General features: G+C 36.8%; 2 protein-coding genes across 2 annotated transcripts; both read left to right on the forward strand.

Moving 5' to 3' along the window:
- The first annotated feature begins 1,099 nt into the window (after nt 1-1,099).
- Nucleotides 1,100-3,553, forward strand: LOC113779210. Its single transcript, XM_027324725.1, has one exon. The coding sequence runs from the start codon at nt 1,120-1,122 to the stop codon at nt 3,289-3,291; it is 2,172 nt and encodes a 723-aa protein (XP_027180526.1). The 5' UTR covers nt 1,100-1,119; the 3' UTR covers nt 3,292-3,553.
- A 14,629-nt stretch (nt 3,554-18,182) lies between these two features.
- Nucleotides 18,183-21,161, forward strand: LOC113780035. Its single transcript, XM_027325858.1, has one exon. It carries the CDS (start codon nt 18,183-18,185, stop codon nt 21,159-21,161), a length of 2,979 nt encoding a protein of 992 aa, XP_027181659.1.
- Nucleotides 21,162-21,245: the final 84 nt, after the last annotated feature.

Raw genomic sequence — 21,245 nt, forward strand, 5'->3', positions numbered from 1 at the left:
TATTTGTAAATGAGGGGATTATAAAACACACGATATGAACGTAGCATCGGAAAGGATAGTGTAGACTTTTCGAGAGAACAGGATAGTTTGTTAGTGAATTCAAGTATATCATGTTACGTTGTATTCTTCATCATGTGAATATATCTTAATAAAAAAAAAAGAATCAAAATTTAATTATTCGTAAGTCCACTACTATTTTTGGTTGCCTGCCACGGTATCCAGGGCTTTGCCCTGACTAATCCGTTGGTCGACCCGGGTCGCACACCTGGCTGTGGTGGGTGAGTCTCCCAACAAGGGTAGCTGCATACGCCAGGTTTCGAACCCGAGACCTGCTTAAGCGGAACCAAGCTGCTTACCACTTGGCCCAACCCCAGTTGGTTAAGTCCACTACTATAGCATGTTCCAAATGTGCAAACAATTTTGATTTGTATTTCTGATGTATATAAGAACTTATAAGTTCATTTAAGTGGATATAATTAGGTAATGGTAATTGTACTTTACTATTTATAACGGCACTTTTACTATCTTTGTTATGATATGATTTTTGTTTATTAGATCATATGATCAAGAAGATAGTTAGAATGACATTATAAAGCATGTGAATTGTGATTAATATTTTTTATAATTAAACATTTTCAAATTTATAACCCTTCCTTTTCATTTTTTATTTTTGGGTAAATATTCTAAAAAAAATTTACTTTTATCTTTTTGACTAAATTGTCTAGATAGCTACTAAACTTTTAAAATAATAGAGTTTTGACCATTTAATTTTTAAGAGTATGTATTTATCTATTAAACTATCAAAAGAGTGAATTTTGGGCCATTTTGTCTGTTTCCATCGTTAAGTCATGTCTGCCAAATCTAAGGGCTACACCAATCACAAGACATAATAAAATCTAGCAGATTTAATGGTAAAAATAGATGGAATGACTCAAAATTTATAATTTTGATAATTTAGTAGGTAAATACATATTTTTAAAAGTTAAGTGGCCGTCTGAGTAATTTGCTCTATCTTTCTGGGTAGATATCGCTTAAGCGTCCCTACAAACGGCCGTCATTTTACGTCCCTTCTCCTTCAACTCGAGCTACTGGTCCCTAAGACCCTGACCCCGAGGAATAATGGCAGGCGAAAACCCGGGCCGAAATAGCCCACCGGAACCCGAACCAGAATCCGAAGCCCTCCGCCTGAAAAACCAAGCAGAGCAAAAGTACGTCGCCGGAAACCTCAAGTCGGCGTTAAAATACGCCAAGCGAGCTCACCGTCTTCAACCGTCTCTTGAAGCTCTGCCGGAAATGCTCACCTCCTTCAAGATCCTCCGGACAGCCACCAGGCCGTTCACCTCAACTCCACCAGAGCAAGGCGGCGGCGACGGGGCCGCTTCAATTTCCCCAGCTCCGCCGGACTACTACAAAATTCTCCAGATTGAGAGGTTTGCTCATATAAATACGATTAAAAAACAGTACAAGAAATTGGCATTAACCCTACACCCCGATAAAAACCCGTTTATTGCCTCGGAAGAGGCTTTTAAGCATGTAGGGGAAGCTTTTAGGGTTTTATCGGATAGAATTAGGAGGAAGGAATATGATATGAGGTTGAGAATTGCTATGCAGAATGAGGCTGAGGCTGCGGCGGGGGCGGCTGGAGGTGGGGTTGAGGAGGTGGAGACGTTTTGGACGGCGTGTTCGACTTGTAGATTGTTGCATCAGTTTGAGAGGAAGTATTTGGGGCATAATTTGGTTTGCCCTAGTTGTAAGAAGAGTTTTAAGGCGGTCGAAGTGGAGGAGGAGGAGGAAAATGCTAGCACGGTTCAGAGGGGTGAGGAGGGGGAGAATGTTGTTTTGAGAACAAGTGAAAGAATTAAGGCGAGAAGGCTTGGGAAAATGAGTAGTGTTGGGGGGGTTTTGGAGGTGTCTGGAGGGAAGCATAAGGGATTGAGAGAGAAGCTGATGGTGAAGGATTTGGAGAATGTGGGGAGGAAAAGGGGGTTGGAGGCTGGAGGCGATGATGTGGTGATTGAGGAGTTGAGGTCGAGAAGTGAGAAAAAGGAGGGGAGGAGTGGTGGGGTTGAGATGGAGGAGAGAGCGACGACGCGGGCAAGGACGAAAAGGGTGAAGGTTGATGAAGAGGAGACGATGACATTAGCTGAAATGCAAATGTTAGCGAAGAAGAAGGTCAGCCAGCAGAAGATGAAGTTGAAAGCAAAGGCAAAGGAGGCGGAGGAGAGGGAAAAGGAGAAGGATAAGAATATGGGAAATGAGGAGTTAAAGCAGAAGGAGAATGAGAAGGAGACGCAAAATGAAAAATCAAAGGAGAAGGAGATTGAAATGGAGAATGAAGAGGAGGAGGAGGAGATAGAGAAGGATACACAAAAGAAGCAGCAGAAGTTAAATGAAAAGGAGAGCAACATGGGATTGGAAAGAATCAATGAAAGGGATAAGAGGGATAGAAAAATGGGAGTTTCATCAAATGAACAAAGCATGGAAGTTGTGGGAAGAAGGGCTTCTAGAAGTACTAGGGACTTGGCAATTGAGAAGCGAAAAAGACCAAGACAGAACAATAGGGAGATTGTGGCAGTGGAAGCTTCAGATTTTTACAATTTTTATAAGGACAGAGTGGAGAGGAGCTTTAAGAAAGGTCAAGTTTGGGCTATTTATGACAGTGAGGACGGAATGCCAAGGCGTTATGCTTTGATTGATGAAGTTGTTTCTCTGAATCCCTTCCAGGTGAGATTGAGTTGGTTAGAATTTCAGAACAACGGTGATGAGCAGTTAATTAGTTGGGAGAAAATTGGATTTCATATTTCTTGTGGCAGATTCAAGGTTTCTGAAAAGGCTTCAGTTAAATCTCCAAAAATGTTTTCACATCTTCCTGATTGTGAAAGAGCAGCAAAAGAAGTATATAGGATCTATCCAAAGAAGGGTTCTGTTTGGGCGCTTTATGATGAAAATGCTTTGGATTCAGGGAGAAACCAAATGAAGAATAAGGGGTGCTATGATATTGTTGTGTTTTTAACTAGCTACAGTGAGATACACGGCTTGAGTATGGCGTACCTTGAAAAGGTTGATGGATACAAGACAATCTTTAAGAGGAAAGAATTTGGGGCTCATGCTATTAGATGGCTTGTAAAAGATGAGTTCAGACTGTTTTCACATCAGATTCCCGGAAGGAAGCTTTCTGGAGAAGAGGCCCCTGGCCTTCCTAGAGACTGTTGGGAGCTTGATCCTGCATGTCTTCCTCCTAACTTGCTTACAATTGGTTGGGTAGATAAAGATGTTGGAACAAAACTATAGTTAAGCAAGTGAATGGATGATTGCTTCCTTGCTTTAAATATAAAATGAAAGACTGTCAGACTGCAAGCGATGTGACTAAATAGAAAGATGTCCAACAATTTTCTTTTGATGTAAATAGTCACTTCCGGATACGCTTCTTGTTGTACAGCAACATAATGTTTGGTCTTCACTTTCAAGTTGGATTATTTAGGCCTTCTCAAGCTTCTAAATGTTGCTCTTTCTTAAAATGAATGAAGTGCACAGCCTGTAAATTATTGTACAAGTCAAAGATCAAGGGCATGGGGAGGGGCAAAAGTCTATAGGCTGAAGGAATGCATGTGCCTATTCTTTGTTAGAAGTAGTCATTGTTATTCCTTAAAAGTCATGTGCTTCTTTGAATTGATCTGTTAATTGCAGGGAGAAGCTATATTTGTTCTTTTATTTGATAGGAAATGTTGATTACAATTGAATGTCCTGATTTTAAGCTTAAGCATGTATAGGACAACACCGCTTCATGGCTAATCTCAGCTTCTTTCACCTATGGTTTCTGATCTTGGCATCCACCTGAAGCTTTTTGCCTAGTTACTCTGGACCCATTCAGGGGGTGTTGCAACAATTAGAAGGTTGGAGAAGTAAGAATGGTTTGCAGACTTCTGATATTAAGTCATTAGAAATATGACTTGGACTGTTTTGGCCGCAGATTCTGAGGGGCTGTGAGCCAACTCCGCTGCACTTCCTGCAAGTTTGTTACTATTTAGTGGAAGATTTCTACCTGCGCTCTGTTGAAGAGCGCTGGCCTTTTGCAGAGGATCATTTGGAGCTGGTTCCTGCTAGACAAGTATCTATGTACCCATTAACGGGTAAATTTTCCCTTTTTATCAGGTTCTGTTTCCTAGTCACTTAATCCCAAATGAACTTCAGAATACAAGAGATTTTACTCTTCTGACGTCTGCCATAGTTTGAGATTTTAATGTCTTATGGCCCTAATCTACAAATAGAGCTCCCATACGACGAATAACATGATAAAAGCGTAGTAATATCTGTGTGCATATATATTTAAGTGTTTAAGTAAATAGAAATAGATAAATAGCAGTTGGAATTATTATTATTATCTCGTAGAAGTGATCCTTCTTGCCAAAACCTTGCCACTAAATTTTTTGCCAGGAGAAAAAGATTTTTGCTTTAATGCAGGGGAGGTTTTATGGATAAAAATTCTTGGCTTCCTAGTAATTATGTTGTTGTTAGTGGGATGCTTGAATTGCCCTGTGCTTTCTCCTGTTTGGTAGCAGCTCCAAATTCTGGTATCAGACTTTAGGTATTGAATCATGAGATGAACCAAGGACATCTTTTTGGCAGTGATGATTGAAGATAAATAAGCTAGTTTGTTTCAATTGTGCTCTTTTTGTTTAGATAATACTAGTAATATGGATTTATGTACAAATCTTTGCAGACATGCGATAAGTATTAGTAGTGATGAGAGAATTCATTTTCCTCATTGCAAGGTTGAAGTAGTTGTAAGCCAGGACCTGGTCCAAATTGTAAAGATACTGTTTTGGATAACAAAAACATTTATCGTTTCTGGAAAAAAAAAATCCATATTCAAAAAATGTTTTACGAAACTATTTGAAAGAAAATTCTTCTATCATTATCACTACTTTTGCATGCAGGACCAGGGGCCAGGACGGTTGCCAGGCCACCGTTTCAGAAACTTTTGATGGCCCAGATTAGATGAGTTAATATCAACGCACAAAATGAAGCCATGTCGCAAAGTGAAATGAGAATTGTAGGACGGCGACGTTTTATTGAGTAGCAATAAAAAAAATAAAAATTATGGAAACGGACAGAGCATCATCGTCAAATGACGTTTGCATAGTATAAATTTATCCCGTCCAAATTATTAATGAAAAGTTCCTTTTATCACTTTCCCCATTTTCCAAACCCTTTCCCCGTTGTCTGTTAATTCCCAAAATCACTCCACAAGATCGACCTTGCTTTGAGATGGTAGAGAGGATAACTCCAAAAAGCCTTCTTGGATCTTAGCTAGATGCTTATCTGGAGGACGAACAACTGTCTGAATTCCTCCTAAAGAAGACTCGCGGTGTTTTTTGGAGAGGGAGAAACTGCATAATCCAAAGGTTTGGGGTCTTGCAATAGTTGGAGATTTCAGATTTAATAGAGGTAAGAAACTCTATTTTCTTGAAATGATCGAACAAATTTATCTTTTGTCAGATGTACCGGGCTATTAACTAAAAATATTTACACACTATTTAATATGGAATTTTGAGGGAAAAAAAGAAAGAAAGATGGAATGTCCATGAATTGGGCATGATTTGGATATCGGTTTAGTGAATGTCTGCTATTTGAAAAAAAGATGACTAGTAGTTAGGGTTAAGTTACATGTAGCTTAATTAGGTTTACAATTTATTGCTTTATTAGGACAACAGAAATTTCAACGCATACAAAAGAAATTCTTGTGGTAAGTATAAGAGAATCATGTGAAAAGTGAAAAAAGATTTTATTAGTTGCTTGCTTCTTTTCTTTGCCTATTTTGAGAATACGATGGCTGTCAATAGTCACAGTTGAGCAGAAATTCTTATTTGTGAGATATTCTTTTTTTTGTTGAAAATTTCATCCTACACAAGTTTCTCATTATCATATTTTGTTCACATGAAAGTTAAAATTTTGTGATGGAATACTCAGTTAATTGGGCATGAATGGAGTATCGGTGATCATGAATGTCTCTTATTTGAAATCACAAAATTGATTGATAGTTAGAGTTAAGTTACAGCTGGTACAATTTGACTTACAATTTGTTGATTTGTTTGGACAATAGAAATTTCAATGCATATAAAAGAAATTCTTGTAGGGAGTATAAGAACATCATGTGAAAGGTGACAAAAGAGTTTATTAGTTGCTTGTTTTTTTTCTCTACCTATTTTGAGAATGCAATAACTGTCAATATTCACAGTTAAGCAGCAATTCTTCTGATATTGCTATTAATTTGTTGTATGATTTTGAATTGAGAGTTTAGGAAAATAAATTTGGCATGACATATTGTTATGTTGTTTGTATCAATTGATATTTTTCTTGTACATATTAATTATTATAGTTTACAAACCTACAACATAGTAAAAAAACAGTGTTCTTTCACTTGTGTATAGTGTACATGGTAAAGAACAAACTCTAAGTATGTTTATTTAATTGATGGTTTTCTGGTTATTTAGGAGTTCCTTTCATTAGGTAATGACATAATGTTCAATATTCAATAGATGGTAATTAATTGTTTACTTAGGAATTGTAATTTTGACAATGGCATAATGTCCATTGTTGCTGTTAACATCATTGGAACCTTCATGACTATTTAATATTAGGGAGTGGGGTAGGAATAGTTGTTAGATCAATCGTCTCTAAATAGTGTAATATTTTTTGAACATTTTGTAACTCTATGTAAATTTCTTGTACATCATTATAATAGAAGTGTGATTATACACTTCTGTGAAGAAACCTCAGGAGAGGTTTTTGAAATTATTCCTTATGTTTTTGTCATGTCATTTATTTTGGTGCAGTTTGAAATAATACATTATGGGACGTCGGAGAACCAAGAAGATGAATCGTACAAAAGATAAAGGCAAGCAGGTTGAGGAACATTATGACAATAATTCATTAAAGCCGGTTAAGCCACCAAGTGATTTCATTGCATACAGGTATATATATATTATTTTTTAGAAGGATTATTGTCTACATTTGGGGCTTTAAATTAGTTAAAAAACTCATGATAAAATCAAAAGTCTATGTGATGGATCTAATCATATTAAATCATGCTAGGATTGACTTCGCATGCAAGCAAAAAGCAAAGGGAAAGACATTAACAATGAAGGAGCTAAACATAGCTGCTAGAAATGCATGGAACAAACTGAGTGATGAGGAGAAGCTTGTATTGAAGAATGAAGCAGATATGAAGAAATATAAGGAGCTGATGAAAATTTACAAGGAGTCTATAGCGGATAGGGGAGAAAGTATAGAGAGTGATATAGCGAAACAAGTAAGTACGTTGCATCAAATTTTATTTTGCATAAATTAAATGATTTAGAAGTTTTAAAGCGCAAGTGCAATTATTGGCTGTTATTTGTTATTTTTTATCAACATTATTATATTTTTTTGTAGCCATACAGGTTTAGATGCACACCAACTAAATTATTAAAGTTTGTGGGTCGTATTGATGTGACGAAAATAGCTGTAAAAAATGAAATAGGTTTTGGTAGATTACTAGAGATCCAATGCCATATCCTTCCAAAGGATCTATGCACGTGGTTGGTGAATAATTTCAATCCAATTCATTCATATATACAACTTGAAGGTAGATGTGTACTGCCTGTAATATCAGAGGATATAGTAAAGGCTCTTGAAATTTTGATATTGCACAAGGCATTGTGCTTGTGTCATCAACTCATTTAATCATTCATTATGCTTGTGTCATCTCGTGAGTCATTTGATATTGCACAAGGCATTGTTCATCTCGTGAGTCAAGGAGATGAACAATGCCTTGTGTAATATCAAATGAGTATACAAACAAGTGATTTTTGTTCACCACTGGAACCAGTATCTGAAAATGTAATATGTTACGACTTTACAAATGTAATATCAAAAAATGAATGATGACACAAGCACAATGCCTTGTGCAATATCAAAATTCCAAGAGCCTTTGTTATATCCTATGATGTTACAGGCAGTACACATCTACCTTCAAGTTGTATATATGAGTGAATTGGATTGAAATTATTCACCAACCACGTGTATATATCCTTTGGAAGGATGTGGTATTGGATCTCCAATAATCTACCAAAATCTATTTCTTTTATTGCAACTATTTTTGCCCCATCAATATGACCCACAAACTTTAAGAATTTAGCTGGTGTACGCCTAAACCTATATGCCTAAAAAAAAAAAATAACAATATTGATAAAAAATAACAGCCGAATAATTGTACTTGGGTTTTGAAACTTCTAAATCATTTAATTTATACAAAATAAAATTCAATGCTACCTACTTACTTATTTCACTACATCACTCTCTATGCTTTCTCTCCTGTTCGCTATAGACTCCTTGTAGATTTTCATCAGTTCCTTATATTTCTTCATATCTGTTTCATTCTTCAATACAAGCTTCTCCTCATCACTCAGTTTGTTCCATGCATTTCTAGCAGCTATGTTTAGCTCCTTCATTGTTAATGCCTTTCCCTTTGCTTTTTGCTTGCGTGCGAAGTCAATCCTAGCATGATTTAATATGATTAAATCCATCACATAGACTTTTGATTTTATCATGAGTTTTTAAACTAATTTAAAGCCCCAAATGTAGACAATAATCCTTTTAAAAAGCCATATATACATATATGCAATGAAATCATTTGGTAGTTTAACTAGCTTTACTGGATTATTATCATAATGTTCCTCAACTTGTTTGCCTTTATCTTTTGTACGATTCATCTTCTTGGTTCCCCGACGTTCCATAATCTATTATTTCAAACTGCACCAAAATAAATGACATGACAAAAAACATAAGGGATAATTTCAAAAACCTCTCCTGAGGTTTCTTCACAGAAGTGTATTATCACACTTCTGTTGTAAGGATGTATAAGAAATTTATATAGAATTACAAAATGTTCAAAAAATGTTATACTATTTAGAAACGGTTGATCTAACAAATGTTCCTACCCCACTACTTAATACTCCTTCTGTCCCGATAAGTTTGTCGCACTTGGAAAGTTGTGATTTTATTAACAGTGCACTGAATCTTGCAACTTTTGTTTCACTTTCCACCTTTGTCCTCTAACATGTAATGCATACAAAGAAAGTTATGCTGAAAATTTATTGCTGTGTAGCCTATTTATTTTGTTTAGCTCAAAAATACATGACCAAAAATCACGTATCAACAACGCATCACATACATTTGGGGGTGTCTTTCACGCACCAAATTGTGGTGCTTCCTTTTTACTTTGACTTTTGAGTTAAAGTTGTAGAACCCATATTTTAAGAGGGTAAACGTTGAAATTGGATGTGAACAAGCTTTTCATTTTGGGTATGTGACAATTATTTTGGGACAAATAAAAAAAGAAAGTATGACAACTTCAATGGGACGGAGGGACTATTAAATAGTCATGGAGTTTCCAATGATGTTAACAACAACAATGGACATTATGCCATCGTTAAAATTGCAATTTCTAAGTAAACAATCAATTACCATCAATTGAATATTGAACATTATGCCATTATCTAATGAAAGGAACTCCTAGATAACCAGAAAACCATCAATTGAATAATCATACTTAGAATTTGTTCTTTACCATGTACAATATACACAAGTGAAAGAACAGTCTGTTTTTTTACCATGCCGTGGGTTTATAAATTATAATAACTAATATGTACAAGAAAAATATCAATTGATACAAACAACATAACAATATGTCATGCCAAATTTATTTTCCTAAACTCTCAATTCAAAATCATATAACAAATTAATAGCAATAATAGAAGAATTGCTGCTTAACTGTGAATATTGACAGTTATTACATTCTCAGAATAGGTAGAGGAAAAAAACAAGCAACTAATAAACTCTTTTGTCACCTTTCACATGATGTTCTTATACTCCCTACAAGAATTTCTTTTATATGCATTGAAATTTCTATTGTCCAAACAAATCAACAAATTGTAAGTCAAATTGCACCAGTTGTAACTTAACTCTAACTATCAATCAATTTTGTGATTTCAAATAAGAGACATTCATGATCACCTATACTCCATTCATGCCCAATTAACTGAGTATTCCATCACAAAATTTTAACTTCATGTGAACAAAATATGATAATGAGAAACTTCTGTAGAATGAAATTTTCAACAAAAGAAAGAATATTTCACAAATAAGAATTTCTGCTCAACTGTGACTATTGACAATCATCGTATTCTCAAAATAGGCAAAGAAAAGAAGCAAGCAACTAATAAAATCTTTTTTCACTTTTCACATAATTCTCTTATACTTACCACAAGAATTTCTTTTGTATGCGTTGAAATTTTTGTTGTCCTAATAAAATAATAAATTGTAAATCTAATTAAACCACATGTAACTTAACCCTAAGTACTAGTCATCTTTTTTTCAAATAGCAAACATTCACTAAACCTATGTCCAAATCATGCCCAATTCATTGGGCATTCCATCTTTCTTTCTTTATTCCACTCAAAATTCCATATTAAATAGTGTGTATATTGTCTAAATATTTTTAGTTAATAGCCCGGTACATCTGACAAACGATAAATTTGTTCGATCATTTCAAGAAAATAGAGTTTCTTACCTCTATTAAATCTGAAATCTCCAACTATTGCAAGACCCCAAACCCTTGGATTATGCAGTTTCTCCCCCTCCAAAAAATACCGTGAGTCTTCTTTAGGAGGAATTCAGACAATTGTTCATCCACCAGATAAGCGTCTAGCTAAGATCCTAGGAGGCTTTTTGGAGTTGTCCTCTCTACCATCTCAAAGCAGTGTCGGTCTTGTGGAGTGATTTTGGGAATTAGCAGACAATGGGAAAAGGGTTTGGGAAATGGGGAAAGTGATAAAAGGAACTTTTCATTAATAGTTTGGGCGGGATAAATTTGTACTATGCAAACGCCGTGATGATGCTCCATCCGTTTCCATAATTTTTATTTTTTTTATTGCTACTCAATAAAACATCGCCGTCCTACAATTCTCATTTCACTTTGCGACGTGGCTTCGTTTTGTGCGTTGATATTAGCTCATCTAATCTGGGCGGTCAAAAGTTTCTGAAACGGTGGCCTGGCAATCGTCCTAGCCCCTGGTCCTTTGCTTACCCTCAACGAATGTAGGTTGATAGCTGATTGATGGGACACACTTAGCTTTACGACACAATACCTATTAAACTAGGGACAAGGGCCGGAACTGTTATCAGGAAAACCGTTCAGGGTGATTTTGTGCAAAATGCACAGGGCATAACTCACTCTCAATAACGTGTAATTATAGAATAAAATTTTGTGGGTTCCATACATAGTATGAAAAATGAAGTATAAGATGAAATTTGAATTTTACAATTTTTTTTTTGCCAAATCTTGGACATGAATTTTTAGGAATGGTTGCATGCCCCTCTTCCATTAAACCAGTTGTGCAAAGTGAAAGAAAGACAAACAGGATCTATGACAGTTGTGGAGTTTTCCTTCTATTTTTATTTTTATTTTTTCATTTCTTTGAGTCAGTTCAAGGTTTTAAGCATGAAACAAATAAGAGGACACACACACATATCTATATATTTGGATATCCATCTTCTTATGACTTGAGGTATCTAGATCATTTTACCAGAATGAAATATGCATCAGTTCATTATTCTATATGTCGATAAGAGGACTCACATGCTGTTAGCGCCTAGCTGTACTTATATTTTCTTATTTGGATGTCCATCTTCTCATGACCTGAATTTATCAGGCTCCTTTTACCGGTATACAGGTCATTTTATCGGGATGAAATATGCATTAGTTCATTATCCTATATGCTGATCAGCATATGTAATTTTCAAGAGGAAAATACAAATCAAAATTAAATATGATACCCTAAACTTCACTAATCTGTTTACAAATCTATTGAAAGCAGTTTAATTTGAGGATGAAGTCTAGTCTACATAACAATTAGTGTAGTTCGTGGCATTTGTTACTAGCACGGTATAACTAATTGGATCAAAGTTTTTGAAGCAAGCGAATGATAGTGTTAAAAGTAGCACTTACTAAAGATGTTGTCACTGCCAGATTTATTTTAATAGGACAACTCTTCTTAATTTATTCATGATCGGCTAATGTATGATATTTGCATGAAAATAAAATCTAGAATGTATGATTATTCAAAATATGATCAATTTTAAAATATACATCACTACTTGAATATAAACGAATTATTCCATCATGTACAACTTAATCATTCATTATGCTTGTGATTTTTTCTTTTTTTTTTTTCAAGAAACTACCCTTTAAATATTAGTTTTTTTTCCCTTTTTCTTACAACTCAAATTTCCCCTTAAAAGCTGGCAAAGAGCCTTTAAATTTCACAACAAAATCTTAATCCAGTATATTATATGACAAATAATTCTTGAATTTTTTTATGTAAATAATTAATTCAAATGGTTTCTATTGTGTCCACTATTACGAATCCCGAGGCTATAAGTCACTTACGTGAGTACTTACATATTATCTCTCATTACAACCTTCACGTTAGTAATGAAAATTGAACACATGACTTTTTGAGGAAAAAAATCCATTTATACTAATTGAGTTGTCATGCGGTGGCATATAAAATATTGGATAGAATAGAAGTATTTAGATTCGAGTCTATTAATCAAACGAAAAGGTTTTGGTCACTGGTTGAGGATGCTGCAATTCCAAATTTGGTGCAACGTGACATGGGATGTTAAGCTAATAATAATCAAATACTAAGATATAAGTCAAATAAAATTTTTAAATTTCTCCAAATTTAATAATTATAACAGCTATAGTTACAACATGAGTATTATATGTTTACTTTAAGCATTAATTAGTTCAACTGATAAGACATTTCACAAAATTTGGTTTGTCCTTCCGCATTGTAAATAACGTCCTTTTCTTCTCCAAAATACATAATTACCTTTTTATATACAAAGTTTTTCTTAATTGGAATTTTAATTAAACATATGAGCTTTTATTATCGTGTTCTAGAATAGCTAATACGTTTTAGCATGCGAATTTTGCATATGTGGATATTAATTAGAATAAGAAAGGGTTTGTTTGGATATCAAATTTTTTCAAATAATATTTCGCTTGCATTATAAACACATTTTCCAACCTACCTTTTATATTTATAACCATATTTTTATTTCATATACATCACATCATAAAAAATGTTACAATAATTATTTCAAATAATACTCTATACTGGCGACCCAATTTTTTCCATTCTGTTGGCTTATGTCTTTATGGTAGTATTGGCCAACAGAAACTTTCACTTAATGGGTGAAAACATCTTTTCGCTAACAGAAGACCGGTCTACTGTTTGAAAAAGAATTTCTAACATTGACCGATTAAAAAATCCATGGAAAAGACCATTGACTTGAAGAAAGAAAAAGAACAAGAAACAGAGTGAAGTGAAGCAAGGGTTTTATAGCAAAAGATTACATTCTCCAATAGTATTCAGAAGCCCATTAAACAACCTGTAGATGTTTTACCCAGAGACATGTTCAAATGGTTAGGAAGGAGGAGGAGGAAGGAGAGGGGAGGGGAGGAAGAGAAGAGGAAGATGGAGGAGGAGGAAAGAGGAAGGAGGAGGGGAGGCTGGTGTGTGGTGATTTTTTTTAATTTTTAGAAAATACTTCAATAAAATTTTAAATTTTAAAAGCACCCCTCCAAATAATTATAGTGAAAGTTTTTCATATATAATATTATGAGTTTTTGACATGTGCTCATTAATACACGTAATATTCATCATTTTTATTTTTTTGTTTTTTTTTAAGTGTAAGCTAGAGGACTCGAGCGCGGAACCTTTCGCTTACACTCCCTCCCCCCGTATCACCCAACCCATCCCTCCCCCCATGTAATATTCATCTAACTTATCATTTATATACACACGCTAATAATTATTATCTTCCGTAGCATTTATATACTTTCCGTAGTTAATCTTATCTACCATTTCTTGTATTTATTTGTGAAGATGCTAGAATGGAGATTTGAACTTGGGATCTCAAGGAAGTAGACTAGCCACCCATTTGTTTCTTGTATTTATTTACTTTGTCTAATTAATGTTACATTTTAAAAAATATGATATTTGAAATATATTTTAACAGGTGTCAATATAGACAAACCCTAATATTATAGTGTAGCCTTTTTTGCAAAAAAAAAAAAAAAATCAAACTAACCAATATTGGCCTGATACCCATTTTCAATAAATGACCGAGATTGAGCCTCACATACGTGAGTTTTGAGTAGGATGAGGCCTTTATTATTTTTTATATTCGGTTGAAGTCTGAGTGGGTTGGGTTCAAATCAACAAGTCAGATTTTTCCATTGTGCTGATAGGGTCCGCAAACCCAATTTACTAAGCCCAAATGATGATGGGCTAAGAGTCTGAGCTGGATCGAACTAGGTGGAAATAGTTTCGGTGTGAAGTGGTGTAGTATAGTACAATGGTATAAGAGAAAATTTTTAAGTGAACATGATAATAAAGGCTTTGAATTTTCAATCTTCAAATTAATCTCTATTTCCTCTGTTCCTTCTTTGTACAGCTGTCACATATTTCCAATTTTTTGATAATCTAAATTCAAACAAACCGATAATAATCAATTGATAAGTTTACTTTAATTTTTTGCCGGAAGTCAAGAAAGTTCCTTTAATTTGATTTTCTTTTGATGAGTTTTCGTCAAGAAAAATACCTTCAATTGACAAGAACTAATGGTCCTACAGGCATCTTGACTTTGACTGAATGAGCACCACAGAAAAATTTCCTGAAAAAAACGATCAGGTTCTGTTACCTTACCCCAGTAGTCAATATGGTCAACTAGGTAGTTCTCGAACAACCAACTGTTTTCACTGGAATTTTCCCTCCAAAGTGAGAGTTTCTCTCTCTTGATAAGAGCGCTAGTCTCTCAACCTTGAGAGTTTCAAATTTTTTCAAAGTTTCCGCAAAACCTCACACACATGCCCAAGATTCAGATGCCACCTTGAATCCTTAATGCTTGTTAGTGATACAGGAAATCGTACTGGGATGAGTGAATCAACCAAAAGATGAGAACTTTGAGAGAACCGAGCTTCTTGGATAAGTGGGGTTACTCACGTCCATACTTTAGCAACATTGTCGGATTTTGAAAAGCATGCAGAAGTGATCTTGGCTCATCTGGACTAAGGAAACAGACTTCACAGTAGAAGTAAGTGCATTGGCAGGTACCTTCATCGCCATTAAACCCTCTGTCTTAACTTGTGTTTTTTCATTTCTGCTATAAGGCTTGGGGCTTGTCTTTTCAGTTTTATTTCTTTTCATTAGTAGAAACAAAATCTTAAGTTTTTTAAAAAAAAGGGGTTAGAGACCAAGTCTTGACACCAGGGGTAGGGTTGTTTTCTGATCTTTGTTTAATCTAGTCTGCCTGGGCAGCTCTCTCCTCTATTTTTTTCGGTTCTTTGTTCTGCTTATCTTGGTCTCAGTAGTGAGAGTAGGAGATAGTGTTAGTTTTTAAATAGACCCCATGGCGGAGGAACTAGCGGATGCAATAAGAAAATTCGATCTTTCAGAAAAAGAACTTGAAGGAACTGACCTGGGTGTTGTTGAGATAGATATAGGTATTCAAGAATGTCAATTGAGTTTAGTGGGGAGAATCAAGGGTGAGAAAGTGGCCAACTTTGTTGGGGTCAAGAATTTTGTGACCACAGCCTGGGGCTATCCGAGGAATTTAAGGATCATAGAATTGGGGCCAAATATGTTTCAGTTCTATGTTCCTAACAGGGAGGACAGAGATAGAATAGTAGAAGGAGGACCCTGGGTCATGGACAACCAAATTTTGGTGATGAAACATTGGGTTGAAGGAATTGAAGATGATATTTCTGCTTTTGACCTGGCACCTTTCTGGGTTCAAGTCTGGAACTTACCTGTGCACTGGATAACTAAAGAAGTGGGGAGGAAAATAGGTGCAATTTTTAAGGAGGTAAAGGATGTACTGGTGCCTCAAGTAGGAGGAAAAGAAGGAAGACATTTAAAGCTTCTAGTGGTACTGGATACCTCTCTACCTCTGCTCAGGGGAACGACAGTGAAAGTCAATGGAGCCTTGAAATGGTTGAATTTCAGATACGAAAGGTGTCCAGACTTCTGTTACAAGTGTGGAATGGTTGGCCATGGAGAGAAGTCCTGCAAAGCAATAATACAGATTAGCAGAGGAAAGCAGGAACATCAGTATGGACCCTGGATGAGAGCCAATATTGGGAGAGCCTCTCCGCAGAAGGAACATCAGAACAGGTACAATTCTGAGAAGAACTATTGGGGATTTAAAGATGGGGATACGGTTCTGCTAAACCCAAAGGCTAAGGAGAACATGGAACACAGACATCAGGAATCGATGACTGGGAGACAGGAAACTCTTAGACAGGTTAATGCAGAAAGTCAGATAGCAAAGGGGGGGTCTAGTGCGAGAGGAGGTCATGAGGCTCAGAAACGAAGTTGTGAGGTGAGTAGCAATGAATTGAACATGCAAAGATCAACTCCAGCTTGCAGTAAAAGTCAGAAGGAAAAAAGCACCACAAAAGCTACTGGGACTCCCAATGGGGGGAAGGACAACTGCGAGTTACAAGGAGGAAGGATGAGTATATCAGAGGAGCAAGAAATAAAATGGAAACTTAAAGGTGATCTGGACAGTAAAGGACTTGAGCAAATAGCTAGTTAGCTGATGCAAGTAACAGTGGTGGAGGAAGGCTCTGATAGCCCTGAAATAGCTATAATACAAATTGATCCAGGTAGCTCTGATTTGGGTACAAAGGCTGTTCAGAAATACAACAGCAAAATGAAGAAACAGTTGAGATCTCCCAAAATTTCTAGGCAGCCTCTGAGAGAACTTAGTGGGAACAAGATGTGGACTCGTCAGCAAGGGAAAAGAAAAATTAACCTGGTGGATGAGGATATGGTGGAAATACATGTAAATGAGTTGGTCCCCAAGAGAAACAAAATGGCAGATGGGGGAGGGCAGCTGATCGAGGAACTAGAGGGGGAAGGGGCCAACCTTAACTGGCCCCTCAAGTTACAATGAAGGTTTTGGTGTGGAACTGTCAAGGAGCAGGGAGCCCCTTGACAGTTCCCCAGTTGAGGGAGGCTAATAACCTCCTCTCCCCAAATATGATATTCCTAAGTGAAACCAAAAACAGGTTCCATTACATGAAAAAGGTCCAAAAAATTTTGAGGTTTGAGGAAAGTGTGATTGTGGAAGCTATGGATAGGAAAGAAGGCATGGCCTTGTTTTGGAATAAGGATGTAGAGGTTAAGCAAGTGGTTACAACAGCCCTCACTATAGAGGCTCTGGTGCTTGACCCTGACAAGCAGATTGAATGGTGGTTCATTGGAGTTTACATGAGCTGTGATCCTAATATTAGGAGACAACAGTGGAATGTGCTAACTAGGAGAAAGCAGTTGTGGGGGGATAAATGGCTGTTGGCTGGAGACTTCAATGACATACTCTCTAATGAAGAGAAATGGGGTGGACGAGCAAGAGAAGATAGGAGTTTCAAGGACTTTAACAGTTTTATTGAGAATAACAGTCTGGTAGATCTAGGATTCAATGGTAACCCCTGGACTTGGAGCAACAACTGGGATAATGAGGGGGAGATAAGGCAAAGGCTGGACAGAGGATTGAGCACCATAAATTGGTGGCAAAATTTCGACAAGGCTAAATGTGAACATGTGGAGACTGTCGGATCAGATCATAGCATGTTGCTTATAGATAATTGGCCTAGAATGGTGAAAAGAAGGTCCAGATTCTTCTTTGATAAGCGATGGCTTAAAAGGGAAGATATTAATCAAGTGGTGGGGCAAGCTTGGAAACAAACAGTTGAGGGTAATGGGATGTATAGGATTTCTAGACAGATTGCTAATTGCAGAGTAGCTTTACTCAAATGGAAAAACAACTTCAAAGGAAACACTTTGCTAAGAATCAACCAAGTGAAGCAACAGATCAAGAAAATCAAAGATTCTAGGGATTCAGGATACAAGGATAAGATGGCTGAGCTAAAACGTCAGTTGAAAGAGGCTTACTCTGAAGAAGAGCAGTTTTGGGCCCAGAAAGCAAGGATTGATTGGTTGAGATAAGGGGATAAGAACACAAAATTCTTCCATGCTTGCGTGAAGGGAAGAAGAAGGAAAAACAGAATGCTTAACATTCAAAGAGAAAATGGAACGTGGACCAATAGTGAGGAGGAGCTGGGGAAAGAGGTAGCAAATTACTATAGAGTTCTGTTCACTAGTTCTGGCTGTGAGGGTCTAGATGAAATTCTAAGTGGTCTACCTTCTACTATTACTACTGAGATGAATGATAAGCTAACTAAAGAGGTTGATGAACTGGAAATCAAAACAGCTCTTTTTTCTATGAATCCTAATAAATCTCCAGGTCAAGATGGTATGACTCCTTTGTTCTTTCAAAAATTTTGGCATGTGGTTAAATCAGATTTAATTGCTGCCATTAGGCTTTTTTTCCATTCAAGCCATATGCCCAAATCCTGGAATCATACTGTCATTTCTCTCATTCCCAAAACACAAAATCCTACTAATCTGAAGAGCTATAGGCCAATTAGCCTCTGTAATGTAGTTTATAAAGTGATTTCAAAAATATTGGCCAATAGACTCAAGGAAGTGTTAAGCTATTGCATTAGCAAAAATCAAGCAGCTTTTATCCCAGGTAGGCAAATTCTTGACAATGTCATTCTGTCTCATGAATATTTGCATTACATGAAAAATAAAAAACAAGGTCAGAGTGGTTTTATGGCTGTGAAACTTGACATGTCCAAGGCCTACGACAGAGTGGAGTGGAAATTCCTTGATTCCATTATGGCTAAGATGGGCTTCGGTATGGTTTGGAGGCAATGGATTTGGAGCTGCCTTACCTCAGTCACATACTCCTTTAATATTAATGGAGAGCCAAAAGAGTTTGTAATTCCAGAAAGAGGAATTAGACAAGGTGATCCACTATCACCTTATCTTTTCCTTTTATGTTCAGAAGGCTTTTCTAATTTATTGAAGCAGGCTGAAGGAAACAAAAGGATTTCTGGGATGAAGATAAGCAGGAATGGCCCAAGCATAACTCACTTATTCTTTGCAGACGATTCTTTAATATTCTGTAACGCTGAAAGAGAGGAAGCCTGTGAACTTATTCAAATCCTGAGGAGGTATGAGATGGGGTCTGGTCAATCTATCAATCTGGAAAAATCCTCCGTGTTCTTCAGTAGTAATGTGGATTATCAGAGGAGAAGGGAAGTGAGGCAAAGTCTAGGCTCAATTCAGGTTGCTACACAAGGGAGATATCTGGGACTACCTATGGTGATAACAAGATCTAAACAGCAAGTTTTTGGCTACATTAAGGACAGTATTAGCAGGAGAATGGCAAGCTGGAAGAACAAGCTGCTCAGCCAAGGTGGGAAGGAGGTATTATTGAAGGCAGTGTCTATGGCAATGCCAGTCTATACAATGTCCTGCTTTAAGCTGCCAAACAAACTTTGCAAAGAGGTGTCTTCCATGTTTGCTAACTACTGGTGGGGTGAAGCTGAAGGGAAAAATAAGATGCATTGGTGTGCATGGGGGAGATTGACTAAGGAGAAAAAAGTGGGAGGATTGGGATTCAAGGACCTTCAGAATTTTAACAAAGCCTTGCTAGCCAAACAGGTATGGAGACTGGTTTCCAAACCAAACCTATTGGTTAGTAAGGTTTTGAGAGCAAAGTACTGCCATAAGGACTCAATCTTTAGGTGCAAAGTTCCTAAGTGTGCATCGTGGATTTGGCAAAGCCTGATGAATGTTAGAGATTTTGTGCAAAATGGAACTAGGAAAAAGATAGGTAATGGCAAGGCAACCAACATTTGGAGGGACAAATGGATTCCGGGAAATAAGGATGGCAAAGTCACCTCTGTGATGCCTCTGAGCTGCAACATCACAAGAGTAGAGGAGTTGATCTGTGGCTTTCGATGGAGGATACCACTTGTGTTTAGGACCTTTAACCGGAAGGAGGCAGAGGAAATTCTGGAGATTCCTATTAGTATATCAGGAAAGGATGATAGCAATTACTGGATACATAGCGGCAATGGCATCTACACTGTCAACTCAGGTTACAAGGCATTGTGTAAAGGAACTGTTCAACACAAAGGAAGAAGAGAGAATGAGGCGGAAACTAGTATAGCAAGTTCCTATGAAAAGCAATGGAAGTGGATGTGGAGGCTGAACGTTAAGAGCAAGATCAAACATTTCCTTTGGAAGTGCCTACATGGTTTATTACCAGTCAACAGCCTGGTTTTTAAAAGAACACACAAAGGTGATCCAATCTGCGGTGGCTGTGGTGAACAAGAAGAGTCAATCGAACACATGTTTTTCCAATGCAGCAAAGCACAAGAGGTGTGGAAAATGGCTCCATTACAATGGGATGGGTTAAGGGAACAGACAGGGAATTTTCAAGCTTGGTGGACTGCTCTTCTGGAAGCTACATGCCGGACAGAAGGAAAGGAGCATATAGAGCTCACTGCGAACATCCTCTGGCAACTCTGGAAAAGGAGAAATGAATGGCAGTTCAATGCCAAACACAGGCACCCTTGGAAAACAATCCAAAAGGCTCAACAGGAATGGCAAGAACTAAAAGCTGTCCAGAGCAAGCAGGAAATATTCACTGAAGATGCGGTAATAGCAGATGAGGAAGAGGATCTGGAGGAGGCAAGAAGGAATGAAATTCAGATCAGAATATCAACCAAGGTGCAAGACCAAACCAACAGAGTTGGCATGGGGATTTTTGCATCTACTTTCAACAATCAGTGGGTGGCTGCCTGGGCACTTATTGACAGAAAAACAATGAATCAGATGCAGTCTACTGCAGAAGCTGTGAAAATGGCCATTATAAAGGCTAGACACCAGCAATGGAAGGAAATTGTTGTCCACATCCCCTGCCCCCAGCTATTGAAGATGATAAAGGAAAGGATGGCAAAGGACATCAAAATGGCTACTTTGATAGACGATATTAACGACCTCAGGTCTTTATTTCAGAAATGCTCTTTTTGCTTAGATAGGAGCTTAGATTCTAGATGTGAAGTGATTAGTGATTATGCTTTAGGCATATTTCAAGATGAGGAATGGATTAATCCTCAGTGTGTCTAACACTCTTGTATAGAATTCCTTGAGCCTTTGCTCATTTAAGTTTTTTTGCCAATCAATACAAAAATCTATCGTTGCAGAAAAAAA

This window comes from Coffea eugenioides, chromosome 8 (assembly GCF_003713205.1).
Source record: "Coffea eugenioides isolate CCC68of chromosome 8, Ceug_1.0, whole genome shotgun sequence".
Lineage (NCBI taxonomy): Eukaryota > Viridiplantae > Streptophyta > Magnoliopsida > Gentianales > Rubiaceae > Coffea > Coffea eugenioides.